This window comes from Salvia splendens, chromosome 3, assembly GCF_004379255.2.
Source record: "Salvia splendens isolate huo1 chromosome 3, SspV2, whole genome shotgun sequence".
Classification (NCBI taxonomy): Eukaryota; Viridiplantae; Streptophyta; class Magnoliopsida; order Lamiales; family Lamiaceae; genus Salvia; species Salvia splendens.
In genome coordinates this window covers 9,001,316-9,028,372 of record NC_056034.1, presented here as the reverse complement: position 1 = coordinate 9,028,372, position 27,057 = coordinate 9,001,316, and the positions used below count along the sequence as shown (strand labels likewise).

Genomic DNA, 27,057 nt, shown 5'->3' with positions numbered 1-27,057 from the left:
CTGCGTTTCCTCCCCCCCCCCCCCCCCCGAAGTCCCCTGTGTCGGCGGTACCCCCCGGGCATCATCTGCATCCCGGGTGTCCATCCCGTTGGTGTCCACCCCGGTATCGCCGGAAACCCCCCGGGCGGATTCCCCCCGTTGGCATCCCGGAATACATCTGCTGCCACGGGTACATGTTGTAGTACCCGGGCATCTGACCCCATCCACTTCCCACGGGGATCGACGGAGTTTGTGACCCGCTACTCCCGGAACTAGGCTCGTTATTGAGATCCATTTCCCTTGTTGATCTTGTACAGAAATTAAGATAGAGAGAGTACTCGTTAAAACAAGTGGTGCGAATGAAAATGACGAGCAAAGCGTGTATATATAGTGTTTCGAAAAAAAAAAAAAAAATTCGCGCTAGGCGGTGCGCTGGGCGATCCGGGCGCTGCAATAGCGCCGAGCGGACCGCCCAGCGCTGCGCGGTTTCTCTCTCCATTCGCCCGCTGGGCGGTCGACTGGGCGGCATTGTGGATGGTCTAATGGAGTTAGAATCAGATAGAATGCAAGAGACTTGTCAAGCTCCATAAAAAGTCACAATTTTCCAATACTACTCCCTCCATTCTATGTTAATTGCACTATTGTTTTTGGACTCGTCATAAATTCCTTACACTATTTATAGTTTAAGTTAGAATTAATATCATTAATTAATATATTAGATTAAGTTAATAGCTACTTTATTAAGTGATGTCTCATTACACTTAAAATTTTAATTTAATTAAATTAAAAAATCAATTTAAATTTATGACCTAAAAAATCAATCTCAAATTTGCGAGTAAGATGGGAAAGAGGAGTAGTATATAACCTAAGCGTCATGTTAAATGGACGATTCATTTTCATACTGTATTTATACTGTACTCTTTATTAAGATAACCAAACACGCCTTTTTAGCGGCCCGAAATGACGCACTAAATGGACAAGACGCACCACGCAGTGTAGTACCTCGTACGTCGTGCTCCAAATCAACATTCCTACTAAATTATGAAAAAATAAATTGATGCAACAGATAAATGATTATCCAAATAATTTTAGTATAAAGTTTTTATTTATTTTACCCAGTGTCGGTTGCCGCTGATAACAATATCCAATATATGGAAATTCCATCGTTATCTGATGCAGAATTTTGCGTGTTCAATTTTTGTTATACAAGCAGAAGAAAACAAAAACCACTTACAGTTTTATTTTTATTATTCCTGGTTGCAATAAATGTTAAAAAGGACGATTTACTTGAGCTTTGTTCGTCTTTTATGCTCACGGTGTTTGTGATTTAATAATTATACTCACTCCATTTCTTTAAAAATTGAAAATTTTCCTTTTTATTTCGCTTCCTAAAAATACAAAATATAAAATTTTCTATTAGATAGAACTCATTTTGCACGTTATCTCTTTTAATTTACTAATTTTACAGTATCATATTAAAAAATTTATTTTAAGGATACGAAAACAACAAGTACTACTACTATTAAAATTAATTTGAGCGAACTACACTAATGACCTCTCATCTTGTCGAAAAATGCACCAATGGACCCTAAAAAGTTTTTATAGCCTATTTGGTCCCAAAAAATTACTTTTTTAGTAATTGACAGTCTTTTACATTTACACCCCTCCGCATTTGAAAAATCTCCTAAATGCCATGGAGGGCATTTTCGATATTTGGAAATTACAATTTTGGTACCTCTTCAATCATGCAATTATTTTGGACATATATAAAAGCACCTTTTACAACAAAAATATTTTCTTTTGAATTAATTCACTTGAATTTTTTAAATAATTACTTGAATAAGATATAGATTAAGCGTTATAATGAAAAAATTACTATAGTTCACTTTAATATTTTTAATAAAAAATATTACTTGTAAGAGTTCACTTTAATTTATGTTATATATAATTCACTTAAATTTTAATTATTATATTAAAAAAAATATTCTTCACTATACTATATATATTTTAATTAACGTAATTAAAATATTTATTATACACTTAAGTATACTAACATTTTAATATTTAAGTAACATTTTTAAATAAAAAATTACTATAATTCACTATAATAATTTTTCTTCTCAAAATTTAAAAATTTAAGTAAAATTTTTAAATAAAAATAAATCCCACAAAGAATTTTCTATAATTCACTTTAATATTTATATTTAAAAATGTTACTATTAAATATAATATTTTTTTTCTCAAAATATAGATTAATCTGTATAAAAAATATTTAATTTTAAAAATAAATAAAGCATAATTAAAACATATGGTTTTTTATTTAAAATTTTGAAATCATAAAGCATCAAATATTATTTATATGAAAGTATAATTGTCTTTATAAAAGAAAATGGTGATGAAAAAAAATTGAAAAAAATTAAAAAGAGAGTAGAAAGGTCCAAAATTCTCCAAAACTTTAAATATTCACAGTAATGGTGCCTAGGATTACTTTTGTCTTTTCGTACTAAAAATGATATAAAAAAATTTAGGGAGCATTGGTGAATTTTTATACAAGATGAGGGACGATTAGTGTAGTAGTTCACCGAATAAAAACTGATTAATGAAAATCCCAATTTTATGCGTGGAGCTAGATTTGGTACACGTGTGGAGATACACATACACGGGGGGCGCACCTATATAAATTTGAAGCACTATGGAACTGCACCTAATCAAAACCACAAGTAAAGATGGCTCATCGCCTGCTCCTCCTTCTTCTCCTTCTCATCTCTCTCGCTCTGGTAAAATATCACAAAAACCTTACCGATTTCTTCTTATTTCATCCATAGTAATAATTTTGATATCTATCGATTAGCAGGTATCCTCGGATATTGAAAGTGGAGAAGAAACCACAGTGGTTCAACCATTTCTCACATATTCATTCTTCTCTACTGCATGTGCATAACGTTATTCACACTAATAATCGAATTTTGCAGGTGGCGAAAGGCAATAACAGAAGGCTGTTGGACTTTGTTGGTATGTGTATGTATGTCATATAGTAGTAATAAATTAATTAATGAAAATGAAGGTTGTTACTTACTTATAATATACGCAGATTGTGGGCAGGAGTGCAAGAGGAGGTGCAGCTTGCACTCTCGGCCGAACGTGTGCAATAGAGCGTGTGGGACGTGCTGCCAAAGGTGCAAGTGTGTGCCACCTGGCACTCATGGAAACAGGGAGGTTTGTGGATCTTGCTACACCGATATGACCACCCATCGCAACAGGACTAAGTGTCCTTAATTTCTCCTCATTTCCCTCTTTTTTATGAATTTCTGTTTTTTTATGTATCATCCTTGTTTTGTTGCTATATACTCTCTCTCGAAATTCGAAAAGCTGAGGCGGCCTTGTTATGTTTTGCTTTACACTTTCTAATTTTGATTTTCACCTTTTCAATTGCATATTACACGTGCAAATACTCTCGGTCATAACTAATAATCTTATTTTTACTTCGACATAACATACATTTTAAGAAATTATTTAAGATTGGGCCATGGTTTAATGGGTCAGCCTACTTAGGTGACACAACATGCCAATCTCAATTTCAACGAATTTAAACTGATTCAGAAACAGTTAAGAACATACAGTAAAAAAATGCTATTTGGATAGATTTAAGCCAATTTCTTATAGAGGTATTTATTTTTCGGTACAGGAGTTTAAAAATAATTTGTTAAATGATTTGTGAATAAAATAATTTGTTAAATGGTTTGTGAATAAAGTAAATGTGTAAATTACTTTTTGTCAATTATAGTTTTGACTCCATTAACATTAAACTTATCAAAATAGAAAAATGATTTAGGAAAATAACTCTATTAACAAGAGATGGATGGAAAAAGTATATAGTAATTTTTATGTTATGGTTTAGAGATGGGAGTGATAAATGACATGTTGAAGTTGTGCACACTCAGTGATTTAAATAAATGTACCATATAGTAATATTTGAATAAAGGTCTAACTTTAACCAATTTAAACATGAAAATTTCTGTTAGATTAAAATGAGACGAGAGTTACATTGAGATGATATACAAATGTATTTTTCTACCTTGGTTGTGTATTATTGAAGTTATTTTTAATTTGTGAACACACAGCAATTACAAAAAAATAAAATAAAAATATTGTTCGAGTCAGACTAGAAGTTAAAGCACTAGTTTGATCTTGGGCTTTCTTCAGCAATTTTGTGGCCCAAAATGAAATAGGTGCATTAAAACTTTAAAATCAAAATTCCCAAAGCGGTGATGTGATTGGATAAGTTCACATATGAGTACAAGAGAAATGATAACTCTTATGATATAAACAACAACAATAATAATAATAATAATAATAATAATAATAATAATAATAATAATAAATCTCAAAGAGAAAAATCCTTTCAATTTGATATTACAAGCTCTAACTTTGAAAATAGAAAACGTTGTTATTTGTATGAAATACTTGGTTGTCTACTAACAATAATTCCATTTTATTATTTTGGTAGATTCAAAAAAAAAAAATCACTAGACTCATTACAATTATTGATAGACATTATCTAATAATTTATCGATCTCAATATAACTCTATTTTAAAGATACGACCAGTTCCAATCACAATTCTCTCAAATACTTCAATTGAAACTCATACTATAAAATCTCAATTTATAAAAATTCCATGTTGCAATATCAAACTCGTGTACTAGCATTTTGACTAACCTTTGGCTGATATAGTTTAATTTTTTAGCCTGCCAAATCTTACTACGAAACACATTATTCCTGACCACTATATATTTTGCCCCTAGTTTCATGTTTGGATGCCTATAAAATAGGTTAAATTTAATTTAGTCTATGGACGACAATTACATTCATTAGTGCCATGCAGTCACGAATTTGACATATTTGCATTTGAACCACGTGAAAGAATAAATCGATTTAAATCGTATACGTATTCTGAATATGACAATTTGTATTTGGACCCCGTAAATCACTTAAAAGTTTGGCTCTACTTTGGATCATATTGAATACTACGACTATAATTTTATATATGTGAATATAAGCCATTAGGATTTTGTTAGAATCCTCAAACAATTATTGGCATATTTATTTTAAACTTTATCTATTAATGGAAATCCTCTCAAAAAATTGTTGGCAAATTCAATCAAAATTTTATCTATGAATGGAAATCCCTTTTTATAAAAAGGGTAATATGTCATTATTTTATCTAAAAAATTATCAATGTCATTCTCGAATAAATTGTTCCCTTCATATGTTATGGCTGTCTACTTGTCTTGTACGCAAATGCGTATGACGATATTTGATTATTAATTAATATAATTATTTATTTAATTATTTATGAAATTTGCAGGCAATTTAATGTGCATAATGTTGTCATTAAAGACAAAAATGTATGTATGCGCTTATACAAAATCACTTTATGTTAACTAAAAGTAATTGCTGAAATTTAAAGACTTTTTCTTGGTTGTTATATTGATCGATTGACAATTCCTAGAGTCAATAGTACATGCAACCAAAGATTCAACAACCACCACTTTCAAAACGATCAAATTTTATAGTTAGACTGACATAGTTTTTGTGTTCAATGAATCCAAGAATTGTAGTTTGTTCTAAATAAATTTATAACTTGTTATAAAAGTAGCCCTTTCTATAATGGCATCTCCAACCATCCCCAAAACCCAAATTTGCAGTTGAAAACACCTCCAACCATATTGTAACTGCATTTCACTTTTTGAAGTTCCTGGAAATTGCACTTGGCTCCCTCATCCTTTGTAATTTCGAATGGAAGCAACGACTATGGAGAGTTGTAGATGGTTGAAGAAGTTGTGAAGGAAATTTTGAGATGCAGAGAAGAGAACGAAAAATTAGAGAAGGGGAAGAAGAAGATAGCGGCGCTGGGAGAGAGAGAGAGAAAAAATTAGGTTTAGAATATATTTAATGGCATGGGCTAATTAAACCACCTCCAATTAAATATTATGTGGAGTATTTGTTTTTGGATTTGAGAATCGGAGATAGACTAATTAATTATTATATGTATAAATGTAATAATGCATAGTATTTTTTTTATTGAATCCATAATATATTTAATATATATAAATATATTATTGTAAATAATTGTATCAAATTATTTAATTATATTTGGAAAATTATTGACAAAGTGTCGTGGAGTGAATGTGTAATTTAAATAAATATGTAGTTAAGATTGAAAAAGTAAAAAAAGTAGATGAATATGAAATATTCTTTTGGATTTTGAATTTGGTGTAAATGGTTGAAGTAGAATTACTGTTCGACGTGACAGAACTGAAAAAATGGATTTGAATTTAATGTAAATGGTTGGAGATGGCCTAAATACGTCTATTGAAATCAACAAGGAAAAGAGCATGTTAGCACAGTGAGCCAGTATGTCGTAGTTCTTCACTTCTTCTAGATCACTTGAAAAAAAATTGTTCCATAATCAATTTATTTGTATACTACTCCAATATTGACTGATGAAAATGAAACGATTTAAAAGAGGTACGAGAAGGAAATTTCTTAAAACGATTTAATTATCTTATAGTAGACATATTCAAAATATATTAATCAATTCCGTCACTAAATACATTATGTTTAGCTAACTTTTATAATTTTCAACTATAAAATTGAGATTATATATGAATATAATAAATTAATATGTTCATCATTGTTTTAAAAAATCATAAATAAGCTAATATTATAATATATAGGAATAGATTACTGTCCAATCTATAAAAATACAGAAATAGATTAGTGTCCAATCTATAATATAGAGGAATAGATGAATTAAAGTCCAAAATTGTAAATTTTAATTCAAAGGTTCTATAATTATCTTTGAATACATTTACATGCAATTCTTATTTGTTTTATATATTCAACTATAACATGGAGTAACTACAGGGGGGGGGGGGGGGGGGGAGCTACACGAAGAGAATTAAATAAAAAGAAATATATGGACCATATTAAAAAGCAACAAAAGTACTAGATGGTGACAATGGCTATAATAAAGCAACAACAAAAAAGTAACCCACCTAAAATTCTTACACATATTAGACTCATAAACCAAAATTTATGCAACTCAATCCAACTCAAATACTCCCACTTTAGCCGTGCTTAGTATGATGAAATAGAATGATATTCTTATTTCCATTTAGGATCATACTCTCAATTTTTTTGCTTGATACATTTTTTCTTTAGGAAACATAATTCCTTTTAGGATCTCCATTCCAGCAATCCATTCCATTTAGCAAAGGAATAACCATTTCATCCATTTTTTTCTCATTTCTTATTTTAGATTTCAACTTACTAGTATTATATTGTATTTCAGTTCAATATCTGTTGGAATAATTGAATGAACAATTATATAAAGCTCTCTATGATGATTAACCAAGAACGACGGAGAAGGAGCATAAACTGTAGAGCGGAAGCTTACCTTGATCCATAACGAATTAAACGGTGGAATTGCTTTGCAGCGGCTATGGATCTTCCAAACGATCAGAGACGTCCTTCACAATAGTCTGCCGAGAGAATACAGAGATATTGAATGTTCTTCTGACGTCTGGGGACCATAACCCTAGTTTATATTTATATTAAATATAAACCCATTTATTTTCTATTCGGTCCCTCATCAAATAGAAAATCTCATATAGTATCTACACTTATTTCCATAACAAATAAATACACTTTTAAGCCCAAACTTAATCTTTATTGGATCACTTTAATAGGACAACTGAAAGATAGCCATACACATTAAATTAGTCATGTGGAAGCCCAAAAATTCTAACAATCTCCCACTTGGGCAACTCATGACACAAAATAAATGTGTACAAACTGAATGAGCGCTCAAATATGCTATCACATAGTGTATTCCCGAACAATCTTATTATCAACCATACCGGCATAGGACTAAAAAGGCAGTCACCATATTTTTTCATGATTAAACCCATCAGTAATCACATATGCAAATATAATCAACAACAGATCAATTATGGAGTGTAGCATGAAAATTTCATGCAAGGTGATCATACATGCCTATTTCCAACTGGTCCTCCCAAATTCTTAATGAGATCAAACCAAAACCAAATAACACAAATAATGGACAAAACATAATACTTTATTTCTGCAGAGAATAACATGAGTTTTATAACTGCATGTTCAAGACACAATATAGAGCAATAACCAAAATTATTCCCACTGAACGGAAGTATCCTTAAACAACATAACACCCATTTGGGCTACATGCCCATGAAAGACCTTGAGTGTTAGTCCTTTAGTGAACGAATTTGCTATCAAATGCGTTCCCTTATGCTCTATAGGTATTTGTCCATTCTGAACTTTAATTTACAACCAAGAAGCTATGACATAGCATAGCTCTTGTTGTTTGGAATACAATACTGCAGGGTTATTGTCACAACATAACTTTAGTGGTCTTTCAATACCTTTAACAATATGCAGCTTAGTGACAAAATTTCTCAGTCATATTCAATAACTAGATGCCCAAAACAAGTTACAAATTCTGTTGTCATGGCAGAAGTAGCTACAAGTGTTTGCTCAGCACTTCTCCACGAAATGGCTCCACGGCCAACAGACACACGTAACCTAAAATGGATCATTTACTGTATTGATATCTAACAAAATCAGAATCAAAATGCCTTAAGATCTCTCCAAATGATCTGATTTTCTGTATGCAAGCATGTAATGCTTAGTTCTCTATAAATATCTCATAACCCGTTTCGCTGCTTTATAATGATCCATATCGGGTTATTGAGATATCTGTCCAACATATAAACAATTAAAACCAAATTGGGTCTAATAAAAACTTGAGCACACATTAGGCTCCCAATCGCCGAAGCATATGAAACCTTCTGCATTTTCTAAATCTCAAGATTTATTTTAGGGCATTGAATGAGACTAGGTTGGTCTCCCTTAGTCATATGGGCATTTCTTTACTTGCAAGTATGCATCTCAAATACTTTAGGCACTTTTCCAATATATCCCTTTCGTGACAACCGAATAATATCTCGAGAGCTATCTCGATTTATTTCGATTCCAAATACAAAAGAGGTTCTCCCAAGATCTTTCACCTCAAATTTCTTCAAGAGTGATTCTTGGTGTTGTGCAATATTCCCCAAGAAGATGCATTTGCTCCCACTGAACTTGTGATACACACAACTATCAATAGCATTCTTTCTGAATCCAAATGAAAGAACTACTTTATAAAATTTGTGGTACCATTTACGAGAGTCTTAATTGAGGTTGTTGAGATTGACTTTAAATGACATCATCTACATGAGATTGAATGTTTACAACATTATCATCTTGAGGTTCTTAATCTGCTTCTTCTTCAATGATAGTAATTGATACCTGAACATTGTCAGAAGCAGTAGTAGGTGTCTATACAGACTCCTCCTCAAAAGTAATGTTCCTTAATACATTCTTCCCCCAAACTCAACATCCTCAAAGAATACTATATATCTCAACCCAAATTAGTTCCTTTTGTGGGATCATAAAATTTAAAAAATCTCTAAATTTTTCTGGATGACCAAATGAGAATATATGCTATAGTCTTTAATGCCTCCCCAAAGCAAATGTGTTAAAAAAAAAGAATGACAAATCATACTCCTTCACATATCTTTAAGAGTTATATTTCGTCTTTCAGCTTCACCACTCATTCTAGGCAATCCCGGCATGGTGTACTAAGGGACGATCACTCTTCCAAATAGAGGGCAAAAGGTCTTTGACATTGTTCACCTGCGCAGTCATTTCTGTAATAGTATTCGCCACCATGGGCTAGATTTGACTTTCTTAATGCCTTTGTCGAGTTGGAGCTCAACATCAGCTCTGAATATTTTGAACTTGTCTAGAACCTCAGACTTTTCATTGGTTAAATATAGGTACCCATAATGAGAATAGTCGTCTACAATTGATATAAATATTGTTGAACATTCCGAAAATGTGAAGGGAATGACCACAAATGTCTGTATATATCAATTCTAATACGTATATACCTCTATCGGCACCTAATTTCTTATGTTTGGTCTGCTTTCCTTCAATACATTGAACCCACAAATCAACATCTGAAAAGATAAGTGTATTCAATATACCATCTGACACAAGCCTCACAATCCTTTATTTCGAGATATGACCTAAATACTTGTGCCATAAATTAACCAAATTTTCATTATTTAATTTGTTTAGTCCCTTTTGATTCAACATGTAAAGCTTCTGAATATGAACTAACATAATTGAGCATACAAAGATTGTTATATGCACTTAAGGAAACAGTGCCAACAATATTAGAATTATTTGAAGGAGGAACTTTACTATTTCTGAATGAACAAGAGAAACCAAATTTGTTCTAAGCAGAAATAGAAACCAAATTCTGTCTAAAGACAGTACAATAAAGCATCCTTCAAAACCAGAATAATTCCAGTCTTTAATAACAATCTACAATGCCCAATAGTCTATACTTCCACCGATTTGTCATATCCCGCATAGATGTATCTTTCACCATCAATTGACTTTTTGGTAGCTCAGAAAGCCTTACATTAATAACCTTATGTGAGCAGTAGCACCAAAATCTACCCACTACATATCATTAGGGATTAAATTCAAATTAACTTCAAAACAGACCAAAACAAGAATTGTAACTTCCTTTGCATGCCATGCGTGATATTTACAATTCTTCTTTATATATCCTTGTTTACCACAAACGAAACAACTATCATTATCCTTATGTTGTTTCTTTTGTGATGAACCCTTATCCATAGCAGCATTCTCAATACACCTTCTTTTTTTTAATGCCTTTTAGATTATATCTTGAGATAATGACCAAATGTGCAACACCAATAGCACAAGCAAGTCTTTAGAATTCAAGCTTATGTGAAGCAACGTGAGACATCTTCATAATGTGCTCCCTTATGTAGCCCTTGCTTTATACTTTATTGAGATCATACACGCTTATCTCAGCCTTATCGTTTTTCACAAAACGTTCCTTAATTTTGGCAAGGTATTCACTGACCTTAGTAATATTCTCAGATGTAGTGCCTCGAAAGGCTTCTAGGATGCTATACTTAATGATCATTAGACTTACGCGATTCAAGTATTTTCATTTCTCATAGTTTCTCCTTTGATCAAGAGTACTATTATCCATACGAGAAACAAATTGCTCGGTCCTTAGCACGTAATCCAGATCCATGCAACCCAGAGTAATTAGAATATTATCTTTCCAATCCTTAAAATTTGACCCGTTCAACACTAACATATTGTTCATGTTGGAAGAAACTGCAGAAGCAGACATCATAAATGAACAGAGAACAAAACCGAAATAATTGTCATGCTCACATTCTAAAATCCAAATAAGAAGGTAACATCTCGAGGTACCGGCACAACATTTAAATCAAGTCTTTGGACAGTAATATAAACTTGTAAGTGGCAACCTCTTTGTAGTGATCAAACACTGACAATAAAATCATGTCAAGCAATGTCCACCTTTGGGCATCACACTACTCACACGATAAACTGGATAATTGTCACGTACTTACCACCACAGGTATGTGTGTATCTCGTGCCAAATAATAATCTTCCTTTGGGCCGACTAATATCCGCATTAAAATACACACACACTTCACCGTCCTAATATTCGCAATAAAGAAGTCTAGACAAGAGAGGTTACTTTGGCAACGTCATGTTTCGATTAATCTATTTTGAATATTAGTAAAACATTACGAGGTTCCGAGCACAACATTCACATCAAGTCTTTTGACAGTAATATGAACTTGTAAATGGCGACCTCCTTACAGTGGTTCAATACGACAATAAGATCTTATTAAGTAGCGTCCACCTTTTGGCATCACACCACTCACAAGAAACTGAATAATTGTCACGTATTTATTACCACAAGTATATGTGTATTTCATGCCAAATATTAATCTTCCTTTTGGCCGACTAATATCCGCATTAAAATACACACTCATTAGTAGAAAATAAGGAACATGAGATGTACCCAAATCTGAATTTATAATTTTAAAACTGAATACAAACGCTTGCAAGCAAGTCGTTGATTACTTTCTAGAATACAGTGACTAGCCAACGAGTCACTGGGTTCGCATATCTTGCAAACTTAGCAAGTCGTTAATTCCTTACGGCCAGCCCAATAGCTCCCCAGCAAATCAAAAATTGCTGACTCCTAATAGGATTCCATATAATTTTGCCAAATCCATTTTTTTATTAAAATCGACAAAATCCAAATTTTGATGTTCCCAAGAACGAACAAACAAACATAGATAACCATAAGCAACATCAAAACAACCAGACAAATCCATAAAACATAAACCTTAAACTTTACGGATTCATGTAACAAGCAAGAACCAAACTTAATCACCGAACAAGAACATACAAATTGCACAGTTCTTCATATAAACTGAATTAACCAAGATACAATCATAAATTGCATGTTCTCATTTCTGATACACGATTCATCAATCGAACAGTCCAAAACTCAATTTACTATATGCGATACCCAAACACATAACACAGCCAATTATTCTCGGCAAGATTAATTAACATAAAACCATATAAAATAACCAATCAATCAGGTAACTGTGCAAGTATACATACTCAATTTTGTTTCACATGAATTGAGAATCAAATTTATAAACCAAAATTTCCATACCAAAAATTTATATGGAAACAAGTTTTTTTTTTTACCAAAAAATACATTATGTAATCACCAATCAATTGATTCTACCATCTCGATAAGCGTGCATAAAACATGAATTTATTAACCAACCATGAATTGAATTAATACATTCTATTATGCGTAAGTAATCATTAGTCCACAACGCGTAAGTAATCATTAGTCCACAACGGACTTTTGATCAAATTTATGAAACAACAACGTATGCATACAAATTGTTATAACTTTGCAAAATAAGATCGATCCACACCACGACGTATCGCCGTCCACAAAATTTTATTTATCACAGAACCCTAATATCAAGAATTTTAATTTCTTGAAATCCAAATATAAACGAGAATAATAAACCCTAATTCTCCTTTTCCAATTCTTAGAGAATCATCAATAGAGTGGCTCTGATACCACTTGTTGGAATAATTGAATGAACAATTACATAAAGCTCTCTATGATGACGGACTAACCGATCAAGATTTTTTTGATTAATTTAAGTATTTTTTATATATATGAAATTAAAGGATGTTAGCTGTTAATTGTTACTCCAGTTGTTAAAGCCCACGAGATTATACCAGAACTTTATATTTTTTTTCCCATGTCTGCTTTCAGCCCATTATATATTCGTATTCTTGTACTCCTACATTTTTCATTCTGTTTTTCTCTTGTATGTACTGAATAAATCCATATTCGTACATTTTCATTCTACTTTTCTCAAAGTACACTTTCTTTTTGTTAAAGGTGTAGAGTAATTTATTTAATAACACATTCGTATCTCATGTTGATTTATGTAGCTTCAAAATGCGTGTCAAAAATCAAATTGAAACTAAACTATGAAAACAGTATTGAAAAGATGAAAGTCTACTTGTTAAAAAATCGACTTAGTTTTAACATTCAGTTTGATTTTCTAACATTCAGTTTGATTTTGGATTTTAAGAACAGAAATAGATTTACTAGTTGATAACAATTTACAGTACATTTTTAAATTTAATTTTGGCACGGTTCTGGATTTAATACACCCAATTAATGCACACCTTTATTTTTAGTGCAAGTAAAAGTTGGATGAATCGTATCAACTCTACCTTATTGTTTATTGCTATTTTTTTATACACATCCTAATGTTTAATTTTGTTTCATTGTTTCTCTTATATAAAAAATTGTATGCTAAGTTATTGGGCAATCATATTTAAATTTTTGTCTTGATTCTTGGTCTTGTTTCGGTGAGAGCATCCACATCCGTGCTCTTGTCAAAGAGCACGGGCCCGGACCCACTTTTATTACTTTTTTACTTTCTCATCTTCCTCAAGAGCACAACACGCATATCCATGCTCTTACGCAAGAACATACTCAAGGGTCCCACCATTCCATTATTTAATTTAAATACTGCAATTACTAAAAACATTTCCACAATATTAAAATACATTAAAAATATCTTATACCATTACAAATTACAAAAAAATAAAATATTACATAATTAAAATCCTAAAAATTAAAAATTACATAATTAAAATTCATAAAATTAAAAAAACCCACTACTCGTGGCCGAATTTCGCCCCAAATGTGTTTGATTAGGTCTTCTTGTAGCTCAGTGTGGGTTCTGGTACCGCGCATTGTGTGTCTTATTTCGATCATCTCTCCCACCGTCATATGCACATCTCGGCGTGGGGGAGACCTCGCGGTTGAGCTTCCGACTTCATCCTCGTCGTAAAAGTTAGCCGTCCTCGGTCCTTCGTCAGCTATAATCATGTTGTGCAAGATAATACAGGTGTACATGATGTCGGTGATATTCTTAACGTACCACAGCCGAGACGGGGCCTTTACAATATTGAATCGGGCTTGAAGGACCCCAAAAGCTCTTTCGACGTCTTTTCGAGCAGACTCTTGACACTGCGCAAAAAGAACCCGTCTCGGGTCTTGCGGATTGCTGAACGTCTTCACGAAAGTAGACCACCTTGGGTAGATACCATCGGCGAGATAGTAACGCATGTGGTATGCATTTCCGTTGACGGTGAAGTCGATCGCCGGTGCTACACCACTCAAAACATCATTGAAGAGTGGTGAAGAATAGAGCACGTTCAAGTCGTTGTTGGATCCGGCAACACCGAAATATGCATGCCAAATCCATAGGCGGTAGTCGGCGACCGCTTCAAGGATAAGCGTTGGGCTTCCGCCTTTGTGGCCGCTTAAGTATTGTCCCCTCCAAGCAGTCGGACAATTCTTCCACTTTCAATGCATGCAGTCAATGTTGCCAAGCATACCGGGAAAACCAAGGACTGTTTCTTGAAGATGAAGCAGCCGTTGACAATCTTCGGTGGTCGGTGCCCGAAGGAATTCCTCACCGAAAGCAGAACGAATGCCGTCGTAGAAATTTTTGAGGCATATAATTCCAGTTGACTTACCCACATGCAAATACTCGTCGAAGAGGTCAGCCGTTTGCCCAGTAGCAAGTTGTCGGATGGCACAAGTACACTTCTGCAACGCCGAGAGACTTTGCTAACCGGTTGCGTCTGTAGTTGATTGAAAGTATTCAACACGGGAGGACAATGTGTTGACAATACGCATAAACAACCGTTTTGACATGCGAAAACGGCGCCAGAAGTAATCTTCCAGAAACCGCAACTGATCGGAAAAATAGTCAGCAACGAGCCTTTCGTTGGCTCCCTAGCGGTCATGAGGTATGTAGCGGCGAATTGATCTAGTTGGTCGAGTAGGAGGGGTGGGGGTGGTGGCAGCGACATAGGCTTCATAGGCGGCACAATATTGTTCATAGTATTCTTGTTCTTCGCGCTCCACTTTAGCCATGATATCGGCAAAAATCCATTTTTAGAGAGAGTTTGAGTGAGAGAGGAAGATGTAGATGAGTTGTATGAAAAAGGATGAATGAGAGATAATTTGATGTGAAAAATGGATGATGAATGTGTGTATTTATAGATGATTTTGGGGTTTTAAAAAATTATAAAAAAATAAAAAATTCCAAAAAAAGGTAATAAAACGGCTATATTTTTGGGAATCTGAAAAAATATATATTTTTAAATTTTTGGTATTATTTTTGATTTTTTTAAAAAATAATTCCAACGGATAATCCGTTGGCGAATAGAAACGCGTCACGTCGCCTGCTCAGCGGCACGGACGAGCTCGATGCATCGAGTTGCGCCGTGCCAGCGGCGAGCAGCGCGTTGCCGCACCAGCGACACGGACGCCGTTCGTCCCTGCGAGCACCGGTGCGGATGCTCTTACATCTTGTTTTAGCTTGATTGTTTTGGTTTGAGGTGTTCTGTTTTCTTGTCCTTATTGGACTAATTTTTGTTCTAAACTTTAGTTCTTTTTTCACCGATCCTAGAGCAGTTTGAGTCTTTTCTCTTTTATAAAAAAAATACTCTTTTCGTCCACGAAAAATAGACATAGTTGTGTATGAGACAAGTTTTAATGCGAAATTGGTAAAGTAAGAGAGAGAGGAAAGTAAGAAATGAGTAGCGTTATTGGGTTGTAGGATCCACATTGTTAATAGTATTTAAATATTTAAAACTTTCTATATTTAGAAAATAGTCTAATTTTGGTGGACGATCAAAAATGATAAAATTTGTCTTTTTTTTGGACGGAGGGAGTATTTGTTATACTTAGAACTTGGACAACCTAACAAAATACTATCAGTCGGTCATTATCTTAGTCGTAGTAGTTTCGTTTAGGAGTTCAAATAATTTTTTGTCACACTTTCCATTTGCCAGCGGTTGGATTACAAATTACTACTACTAGTCTACTACTATATGTTAAGACAATTTCATGTGCGTCATTGCTGACGTAATCCGCGCTGACGTTGAGGACTGACGTCACTATGCTATTAGCGGATATTCCGACCTAAACTCGTGGAGTGTCTATTTCGTCATTGGTCCAAAAACAGCATGAGCTTTGTGTGTTGTATTATTCCATTCTTTTTCACTTTCCTACATTTTTTTCTTAAGCAAAAAGCTGTGTTTCCATTTGATTACATTCAACAACTGGTTTTTAGTTAAACTGTTGTGAATATATGTATATTTGAACCCTCGCTTTGTAGGTAATAGCATAAGTTTTAACTTAAACTAACATAAGAGCACACCAGCATCGAAAAATGGAGAGGATAAAATGATCACTAGATTCAATACTAGTAGTAAAAGTTTTCTCCTCTGATGCCATAAACCATAAAACCACGCTTAAAAAGAAAACGTATAAAGCAATACTATATCTCATATATATTGAATATAAGAGTATATATCTTTTATTTGAACTAGATATCATGCATAGTTTTTAAAAATAAAAAGTGTTTATTTAGAACCCAAACTCACCAACTTTTTGCAGTCAACAGTTACTATTAATTAAATTAAAATTAGTAATTTAGTATGATAGGTATAAAATATGATTGAACTGAGTGAAGTATCTTTGACAATTGATTTAATCGTATAACTTACAATAATTTCAAAATTTTAAAACTTTTCTGAATAATTCTTTTGAGCAAAGGAAACCTAATAAACCAAATGAGAATGTCATGGATACATCGCATTAATTAAAATTTAATCAAATTTTAAGTTACTAAATATTGTAAGAGCAATTACTTCAAAACGATTTAACAATGATTTACATGGAGTATAACATAGAATGAGTTACTAAATAGCATTTCATTTAGTTTTTCACATTATTGATTTGAATTAAACTACTGGCTGTGTGACTCCGTCCCATTTAGGAGTATCAATTGAGTCTAACACGGATTTCAGTAAGTTATATTTTTAAAAAGATTAATTTTAAAATAAAATGTAAGTAAATATTTCGTTTGTTAGACTTAGCTTATTGAGTTGATTTGTGTCTACAGTTTTGATTTAATTGAAATGACATACACATACTCCTCCTCCCTTGCACTTTTACCAATACCGCCTCTTTTTAGTATTACAGGTAATATTCCATGCAGCACTTTGACACGTTTCGACACCTCAAATATAGAAGGTTTGGAAGAGGTCGGCAGTATGCAATGAATGAAAATGCTTGAGTCGGTGTTGAATTCCTATAAATTAAGATCAAACCCGATCATCCCTCTCACCAAATACAAACCCCCAAAAATGGAGACATCAAACCACCAAGCTCACGTCATAGTCATCCCGTATCCGAGCCAAGGCCACATTAACCCCCTCCTCCAATTCGCCAAGCGCCTTGCCGCCAAGGGCGTCCGAGCCACCCTCGCCACCACCGCCAACACCATGCAGTCCATCCAAGCCTCCGCCGCCGTCGCCGTCGCCCCGATCTCCGACGGCTTCGACGAAACCGACTTCGCCAAAGCGGGCAAACAAGGCGACTACCTCACCTCAATCCGAGACCACGGCTCCAAATCTCTAGCCAAACTCCTCGACACCTACAAATCCGCCGGTTCCCCAGTGACTTGCGTCATCTACGACGCCTTCTTCCCCTGGGTGCTCGACGTCGCCCACCGCCACGGCGCCATGGCTGCAGCGTTCTTCACCAACTCTGCCGCCGTCTGCGCCATCTTCAGCCACATCAGCGGCGGCACGATTACGCTGCCGGTGAATGTCGACGATGCGCCTCTGATTTTGCCCGGACTGCCGCCTTTGAACGCCTGCGACGTCCCGACCTTCATCAGGAACCCTAGTAGCTACCCTGCTTACTTAGCTATGAAATTGAGCCAGTTTTCCAATCTCCAAAATGCCGATTTCGTCTTTGCCAATACTTTCTACCAACTAGAACAACAGGTACTTGCATTCTAATTATCTCATCAGATCTCAAACTAATTAGAGTTGAACAATACTTATATATAGCTTCTAACTTTGGATTTGTAACCAACAATATCTCACATAACTAACCACTAAAAAATTAGATTTAGTGCAAATCGGTGTGTTTAGATTGAAATAAACAAGGTGTGTTTAGATTGAAATAAACAAAACTAACTGGTATGGCTTGTGTGTTAACAAAAAAAGGAGGCGAAAAGCGCGGAGAACTGGCCGGCGAAGCTGGTGGGGCCGATGGTGCCGTTAACGTATCTGGATGGGCGAATCGAAGGAGACAAGGGGTACGGCGCGAGCCTATGGAAGCCGCTAAGCGAGCAATGCGCGGCCTGGCTCAACACCAAGCCACGCGAATCGGTGATCTACGTCTCATTCGGGAGCATGGTTTCGCTGACGTCCAAACAGATGGAGGAGATGGCGTGGGCGGTGAAGTCGAGCGCCTCCTATTTCCTCTGGGTGGTCAGGGAGACCGAGCGCGATAAGCTCCCGGCCGGATTCACAGAGTCCGTGAAGGGGAAGGGGCTGATCGTGTCGTGGTGCAATCAGCTGGAGATACTGGCTCATCAGGCGATTGGCTGCTTTGTGACGCACTGTGGGTGGAACTCGACGCTGGAGGGGCTGGCGCTGGGGGTGCCGATGGTGGCGCTGCCCCAGTGGTCGGACCAGGTGACGGATGCCAAGTTCATAGAGGAGATATGGGGGGTGGGGGTTAGGGCTAAGGAGGATGAGTTTGGGGTTGCTGGGAGAGAGGAGCTGCTTTATTGTTTGAAAGAGGTGATGGAAGGAGAGAGTAGAGTGAAGATGAGGAGCAATGCAAGGAAATGGAGGGAGCTGGCTATTGAAGCAACTGATGAAGGGGGTACCTCAGACACCGCCATTAATGAATTTGTAATGAAATTGAAGATTGCTGTACAAAATTAGAGACAGACAGACACACACTGAAAGCACCACTAAAATGACTAAACTTGAGGTGCTTCATTTATTTCAATAAATAATAGTCTCTAAGATGTTTAAATGGAATCAAAAGTTACTTTCAAATTTGTTGTCACTTTTCCAACAAGCCCATATTGTAATGCTATCATAATTCATACACAACAGTGAGAAAAAAAGAATATGAACTTGCTAGTTATGATCCACCACGATGGCCTTTCCCTCTTTCACATGAATGAAAGAGAGAACTGAACACACTGAAGTAGAGGGGGCAACTGCAAGCACAGCCTTCATATGGTGAGATCGTGCCCATTTTTTAGACTCAGGGCTCTCGATAACCCTGGGGAGGGATAGCTTTACAATCTTTTCAAGACGTCAAGGGCTTTATACAGCTGCTCTAGACACCAAGTAGCCTACGCTGGGATTGGCCGCGACGCTGATGATGCGCCATCTCGCTGACCTAAACCTGATGTGAAGAGGAATTTGCTTTAGTGTTGAAAAATATACTGAAAAAAGATATTGCTCCTTCACTTTGTTGTCAATGTGATCACAATATGAATATGGTGAGTTACCTCTCTTCTTGAGCTTTTTCCGGAAGCTTCTCTTTCGACTAAATGCCTTCTCCTGCAACCATACAAAAGCTGGTTACTACAGTCTCTGAGAGAATATTACAGTACCAAGCTATTTTCATTATTTGAAATCCATTTGATGTTTAGATCAAGCAAGGGACCATATCACAGTTTCTTATCACATCAATAGCAGTAAATTGTAAAAATTACCACAGGCATACTAAGTTTCTCAGCCTGACGAACTGAAGCAACAAGCTCCCGATTTGATTCTGTATAAAGACTTGTGACAAGGCCAGGCTGACCAGCTCTGGCTGTTCTTCCAACTCTGTGCAAAAAGTCTACAGCAGAACTAGCAAACTCCGCCTACAACGAAATAAATATGGCAAGATCAGGCTAAGGTGAAGAATCATATTGATTAGTTTGTAAAAGATATTAAATCGCATTGAATATCTTACATGCCTAGATGGAATTAACAGAATCGCATTAATTAGTGTGTAACAGAAATTACCACCAGTTCGAAACAAATAGCATCAAACATTGGCTTTAAAAGATATAAAGTGAAAAAGTTGAAAGAGACACCTGAATAACATGTGAAACATTAGGTACGTCAAGTCCACGAGCAGCAGCATCAGTGCATACAAAAACACCACCATTCTGCTGGAAATCAACCAGATTCTCTGTCCTCTCCTCCAGAGAGATATCTCTATGATACCGTACACACCTAATTCCAGCTCCCACCAAAATGTTAGCAACAGCTTCAGCAGCTTCAACAGTGTTGGCAAACACCATGGTCCAAACTACTCCAGAGGCCGAATCTGTATTGGTTTTATATCCATTTTTTACAGCATTTATCAGCACATCTACCTGTGTATCTACGTTCACTTCAATCCACTTTTGCTCCAACCTATGCTCATACAGGAGAAAGATTGTAATGAACAGGTGAACTAGCAGGCAAATCTAAGGCTACATTGAATTCATATCTCAGAATAAAATAAAGCAATGAAAGGAGGCAAGATATAGGTTCTTAATGACAGAGCAAACAATGCATTTCTTAATCCATTGGAGCAATATTTGAATGGGAAAATCGGGTTTATGGGGCACTTTACACTAAAGATTACGTAAATGTACCCATTTTGTTATCTATTCCAAAAATGGGAAAAACGCCAACCACATTGGCGTTTCTATTAGTAAAAACGCCAACCTCATTGGCGTTTATCTTCGCGTCGTATTGGAGGTGTATTTTCGCCAAATACAGCGGCGGTAAAAAACGCCAACTTCATTGGCGTGTTTTAAGCTAAAACGCCAATGTAGTTGGCGTGTTTAATTAATAAAACGCCAATGCAGTAGGCGTATTTACTAATAAAAACGCCACTGAGGTTGACGTGTTATTCTTAAAAACGCCAATGTGAGCGGCGTGTTTCTGTTGAACCATATTCTTATCAGATCTCCCCCAACATCGCGACCCTAAACACTTTCCCTCCCCAAAACGCGAAAACCCTTCCCAAACGCATAAAAACCTTTCGCTCGGGTCGACCCGGTGGTGGATTTAAGCGTGGATATTTTGAATTTGGCTAATTCTTTCAACCATTAGTCCTTCTAATCGGTTAGTCTATCAAATTTTAGACTCATTCTTCTAAACATTAGTCTTCCAATATTTGATTGATTGTTGTGATAATATATATTGTAGTGTAATTAATATAATAGTTTGACCAATTATTATGGGTACACTAATATTTTGATGGATTATTATGATAGTATATATTTTAATGGAAATATTTTGACCAATTGTTATGCTATTATATGTTATAGTATATTTTATGGATTGTTATGATAATACATATTGTAGTGTATTTAATAGAATTATTTTGTCAATTTTTTGGCTGACTCTACATAATGATGAATGTAAAAATAATACATATTTATTTGTGTTTTACATTATTGCAGATAGTATGACGTGGTGTGTCAATTTATATTGGGGTGGAAAGATAATTCCCGGAGCAGTTATTTCGTATGATCCTCCTTTTGCTAAAGGATTCATTATGTTGGATGAAACAATTTCGTACGATGACCTTGTGGAAAAAATTTGTGAAAGGATGGGGATAAGCATATATGAAAACAATATTCAAATAATATGGAAACGTACTATATGCTTTGGATCCGGAGTCACGTTTATAGGTGTTCAACTAGAAGAAGTATGCATGCAACTAATGTTTAGTGAGAGTATGGTTATTGGAGGTGTAATTGAATTATATGTTGAGTATTCGGCAATTACTCAACATCATAGTCATCATGTCATAAGTTATGATGCTGGTACGTCAACGAGAGCCCAAGAACCATATTTTGCTGCAACACAAGATTTTGATGTTGGTACGTCTACGAGAGCCGAAGAACCATATTTAGCTGCAACACAAGATTTTGAAGCTGGAGGCGTGCATTTAGGGGATCGTGACAATTGTGATGTGGTGGAGGACATAATAGGTCCTGATAAAGCCGACTTTCTTGATCCACAATCACCTTATAATTCTGAAGATTCCGACACGGTTAGTACAGACTCAGATGGTGATCCGTCGGATGATGAACAATTTGTTGCTTCAAGACCATCCATTCCACTTGGAGAAACAGCAGTTGGAGAAACATCAGTTGGTGGAAGGGCAGTTGGAGGAAGAGTAGTTCCACAGTTCCCACAGCCTGGAATCAACTACTTTCGCACCTTACCAGGTCCATATGATAGTTTTGATCCCAAAAACTTTGAGCGTGATGATCCCAGTGTGCATTATTGGAGTGAAAAGGATCCTACCAATGTCGGTTTGCATACTAAATTTAGAACGAAGTTGGAATTGAAGGCAGCTGTGACTCATTGGCATTTGGAAAAAATCCGACAATATACAGTTGTTGAAAGTAAAGGAAAGAGATGGCATGCATTTTGTAAGTGGCCACAGGGAAATCCGAAAGATACGTCCTTACCTAAATGTTTGTGGGAGTGCCGAGCAACACTGAGGAAGCATGATGAACACTGGCAAATTAGAGTGTTCAGCACTGCTCATACTTGCATGGGGGATCGTAACTATAATGGCCACGCTAATCTTTCGTCGGGTATGATAGCGTTGAGTGTTCGCCATCAGATAGAAAACGATCCTTGCTACAAGGTAAAAGCAATTGTGGCGGATATTGAAAATAGATTTCATGTCAAAGTTAGTTACAAGAAAGCATGGTATGCTCGGAGGACAGCGATTGAGCTTGTATACGGTGGATGGGAGTGGTCGTTCAAAGTTTTACCAGCTTATTTGAATGAAGTGCAAAGACAAAATCCTGGCACAATTGTGGAATGGATGCACGATGACATATTAAGCAATGGTATGAACAAGGTATTCAAGTACGTATTCTGGGCTTTTGGACCAGCTGTGGAGGCTTTTCAACTATGCAAACCAGTTTTAACGGTTGATGGAACTCATCTACGTGGACGATGTCGAGGTAAAATTCTTATTGCCGTTGGATTTGATGCTAATAAGAAATGTTTGCCTGTTGCATATGCCATTGTTGATGAGGAAACCAAAGAAAGTTGGAATTGGTTTATGGAACGCATTAGACTTCATGTAGCAAAGCATGAAATATGTGTCATATCTGATAGGCATGTGGGAATCATAGATGCAATGAATTCTCCCATATGAAAAGAAGAACCCAATGTGGGTCATCACAGATTTTGCTTGGTACATGTTAGAAAGAATGTTTTGCAGAATCACAAAGGTATCATGGTCAAAAGACTTGTTTGAAAAATTGGTATTGCTACCAAGAAGCGCAAGTTTAAGATCAGACGTCGTTTACTTCGAAACGTCAACAACGAGGCTTTGCAGTACCTTGATGCCGTGGAGTTAGAAAAATGGAATCTGGCGTATGACAAACACAAAAGATGGGGTGAGGTTTCCACTAATATGGTGGAATCTTACAACAATGTGTTGAGAGGCGCAAGACAACTCCCAATTAAAGCTTGCATTGATATGATATTCTGGAGGACAATAGAATGGTTCAATGACCGGTCAATTGCATCAACACAGTGTGCCACACCACTTACCCCGTGGGCGCATGAAAAGGTGTGCAAAAATGATGCAAAAGGTCAATTGCATAATGTGAGAGCACCCAACACAATTGCAGGGCATTATGTGGTTCGAACAATAACCAACCATAACATTTAATCCAATTTCATAAACCAAATTCAACAATAACCAACCATAAACCATTTCAATAATTAGATACAATTTAATCCAATATCACAAAATTGAACACCAACATCAAATAAGCAAGTTACACAACATTGCACATTCAAAATCATAAACCAATTCACCTACACAAAATTAACAATTTCAATTAACAATTCGCCCAACCTACCAATTTCAATTTTGCCTAACCTAACATTTTCAATTTGTCCAATTTCAATTTGACAAACCTAACAATATAAACAAATTTAACAATCTAAACTAATCAACCAAAACCCACATAAATCAAAACAATTTGCCCAATTTTTTAGCTATAAAAACCCTAGGGTTTAGGCTTATAATCAAATTTATACACAAATTAACTTAAACCCAACACAATCCAACATAATAATCAACAATAATATCATTCAACCAATCCAAAATGCATAATATTTCTACTCAATTCACAACCCATTACAAACCCTAGCTATCCACCAATTACTATAATTATGTAAAAGGTAAGCATACTAACCGAATAAAATAGATGAATTTGGGGGAGAATAGCACCGATTGATGAATGTAGGCCGAAATCACGGAGAGAAGGCGCGCAGCTGGAGAAATCGCGAAGGCTGTGTGTTGTGAGGTTTTCGCGATTTGGGGGAGGAACGCCTGGTATATCAGTCTGATTAAACACGCCACTCAGGTTGGCGTTTTTCATGATTAAGTAAATACGCCACTCCGGTTGGCGTCTTTTACAAAACGTCAATATGTTCGGCGTTTCAACAAAGAAAACACGCCATTTACAAATGCGTTTTTTTATTTATACACGCCAACCAAGTTGGCGTGTTTAATCGTAATTACAATCCGAGAGCATACACCCAAAATACGGCACAAGTATAAAACGCCATCATCGTTGGCGTATTTACCTTAAAACACGCCAATGACGTTGGCGTATTTACTAATAAAAACGCCAATGTGGTTGGCGTTTTTCCCATTTGTGGAATAGATAACAAAATGGGTACATTTACGTAATATTTAGTGTAAACTCCCCCATAAACCCGAATTTCCCATATTTGAATTGTAGAATCGGTACTATTTTAAAAACGATTAAATAAAGATTAAATAAGACACTGAATCAACTGAGGTAAGGGAAAAAACCTTGGATTATGGTGATGGAGATAACTCCCATTAACCCAGTTTGCCTCTGGAAACATCCGCTTCAACGTTCCTCCAGCGGTTCTCTTTCCATTCAGAGGAAGGGTGGCTGCAACAAAAATGTATTGCTTACTCCGTGCATATATTTTCCTCACTCTCATCCAGTCTTTCCAGGTTCTTTTCCTGGGCTCGATGTTAGGCTCGTCAATAGATTTCTCATCACCATCTTCAGCTTCCTCCAAGTCAAAATCTTCCGGAAAATCTTCTTCTTCTGTATCAGAAGCATCCGCGGAAACAGACAAAGGATCCTGAGATCCGGCATCAACATCTTTGAATCTAGATAACTGCTTTTCATCAAAACGAAGCATATTTATGAGACGAATCACTTGGTTCTGGAAACTCCCACAGAGCAGCAAGTCTGCTTCATCAAATACCTAAATGCATATAGACATAGATAACTAAATCAGCGAACTTGGATACATTAGCAATGTTCAGGCCACAATCAACAACTGAAAATTACCACATATTTTACGCCTCGTATAAAATCAGTACGTTTACACCTTTCTGGGTCGATGGCATAAAGATAGTTTAGAAGTGCTACTGGCGTCGAGACTATTATATCAGGATCTTTAACTATCAACCCCTGCAGTCAGTAGATCATCAATAAGCATCTGGAGGGAAAATGCTACATAAGAGAAACTGTTTGCCACAACCACCATGTACCTGACGGCCACAAACGGCTGCCGCTTTGAGAAGTGGCTCTCCTGCACCATCAAGGAGGGAATTCGCCATGCGAACCACTTGCTCACAAAGCATTACATTTGGGCATAGAACAAGAGAAACATGTTGATGCTTCTTCAGTTTCGGATCATGCAATGCATCCAAGTTGCTGTATACTTTATGAATTATAGGAACTAAGTAGCCATGAGTTTTACCACTCCCTGTCTCTGCTGCAACAACCACATCATCTCCAGAGAGAATGGCTGGAACACAGGCCGCCTGAATCCCAACTAATATGTTAACTCCACCACGATTAAACACTATCCCCGGGTAGCAAGTATAGAGAATACACAAAAAAGCATTATATTCGCAGAAAACTAAGGCGATTTTATTTCAAGATTTCATCATTATTGTATGCGTTGTGAATATTCATTATGTGTTGCGTAAATTGATTAAGATTTCTAAATAATGAGAGTTACATTCAATCCTACAGTTTCTAAATTAGTGAGCAATTCCAACTCCATCCACGAAAAAAACCAAAACTTTAAACATCCCAGAAAGAAAAAATGTAAAGAAGAAACGAATTGAAGGAAATGATTAACCAAAACCCAAAAACTAGAGAGGTACTAACCTGGACTAAAGACGGTCTAGGGAGCCCAACATTAGCGAGAGCGCGTGAGATGGAATCGGAGACGCCAAGAGAAGTCCAGGAAACGCCTTCCTCTGCCAAAAACGTGTCAGCGGCGCTCCCGTTTTCGTCGGCGGCGTTTGTGGCGAAGCCCCGGAGTTTATGGGACTTGAGCTGGCGATAATTGCTGAGACTGGAAAAATAGGGCGGTGGGAGTGATAGTAAAGATAGGTTGGTCGCCGAAAATGAGAAAATCCTCGGCGAATGTAATGAAATTCTGCAAGTATTTAGCGCTGAAATTGAACGCTGCAGAAGCATTTTCACGGATGACGATTGATGGGTTTTGCTGGGTTTTAATGTTTTATATTTTCCCTTTTCTTTTTACAAGGGTTGAAAACTTGAAATTG

General features: G+C 36.0%; 3 protein-coding genes across 4 annotated transcripts; 2 read left to right on the top strand and 1 right to left on the bottom strand.

Moving 5' to 3' along the window:
- The first annotated feature begins 2,667 nt into the window (after positions 1 to 2,667).
- LOC121793963 (snakin-2-like) lies at positions 2,668 to 3,365 on the top strand. 2 transcript variants are annotated; one of them, XM_042191983.1, is made up of 4 exons: positions 2,668 to 2,756; positions 2,834 to 2,872; positions 2,952 to 2,991; positions 3,071 to 3,365. In XM_042191983.1, exons 1-4 carry the CDS (start codon positions 2,706 to 2,708, stop codon positions 3,253 to 3,255), a joined length of 315 nt encoding a protein of 104 aa, XP_042047917.1. In that variant the 5' UTR covers positions 2,668 to 2,705; the 3' UTR covers positions 3,256 to 3,365. The 2 variants fall into 2 exon arrangements, with proteins under 2 accessions (XP_042047917.1, XP_042047918.1); XM_042191984.1 differs by lacking the exon at positions 2,834 to 2,872 and having other exon boundaries at positions 2,685 to 2,756.
- A 14,415-nt stretch (positions 3,366 to 17,780) lies between these two features.
- LOC121794761 (UDP-glycosyltransferase 74B1-like) lies at positions 17,781 to 19,484 on the top strand. Its single transcript, XM_042193090.1, has 2 exons — positions 17,781 to 18,425; positions 18,651 to 19,484. The coding sequence occupies exons 1-2, from the start codon at positions 17,781 to 17,783 to the stop codon at positions 19,377 to 19,379; spliced, it is 1,374 nt and encodes a 457-aa protein (XP_042049024.1). The 3' UTR covers positions 19,380 to 19,484.
- LOC121794760 (DEAD-box ATP-dependent RNA helicase 22-like) lies at positions 19,466 to 27,002 on the bottom strand. The gene is made up of 8 exons (XM_042193089.1): positions 26,654 to 27,002; positions 26,026 to 26,301; positions 25,823 to 25,945; positions 25,306 to 25,736; positions 20,537 to 20,861; positions 20,168 to 20,320; positions 19,961 to 20,012; positions 19,466 to 19,854 (listed from the first exon to the last, which is right to left on the bottom strand). Exons 1-8 carry the CDS (start codon positions 26,966 to 26,968, stop codon positions 19,802 to 19,804), a joined length of 1,728 nt encoding a protein of 575 aa, XP_042049023.1. The 5' UTR covers positions 26,969 to 27,002; the 3' UTR covers positions 19,466 to 19,801.
- Positions 27,003 to 27,057: the final 55 nt, after the last annotated feature.

Coding starts and splice junctions, on each gene's coding strand:
- LOC121793963 (XM_042191983.1), top strand. CDS start 2,706: ATGGCTCATCGCCTGCTCCTCCTTCTTCTCCTTCTCATCTCTCTCGCT. Junction 2,873..2,951: donor GTGGAGAAGAAACCACAGTG/GTTCAACCATTT, acceptor CGAATTTTGCAG/GTGGCGAAAGGCAATAACAG. Junction 2,992..3,070: donor AAGGCTGTTGGACTTTGTTG/GTATGTGTATGT, acceptor TAATATACGCAG/ATTGTGGGCAGGAGTGCAAG.
- LOC121794760 (XM_042193089.1), bottom strand. CDS start 26,968: ATGCTTCTGCAGCGTTCAATTTCAGCGCTAAATACTTGCAGAATTTCA. Junction 20,013..20,167: donor AGAAACTTAGTATGCCTGTG/GTAATTTTTACA, acceptor GTATGGTTGCAG/GAGAAGGCATTTAGTCGAAA. Junction 19,855..19,960: donor GAAAAAGCTCAAGAAGAGAG/GTAACTCACCAT, acceptor TCTTCACATCAG/GTTTAGGTCAGCGAGATGGC.
- LOC121794761 (XM_042193090.1), top strand. CDS start 17,781: ATGGAGACATCAAACCACCAAGCTCACGTCATAGTCATCCCGTATCCG. Junction 18,426..18,650: donor TCTACCAACTAGAACAACAG/GTACTTGCATTC, acceptor TAACAAAAAAAG/GAGGCGAAAAGCGCGGAGAA.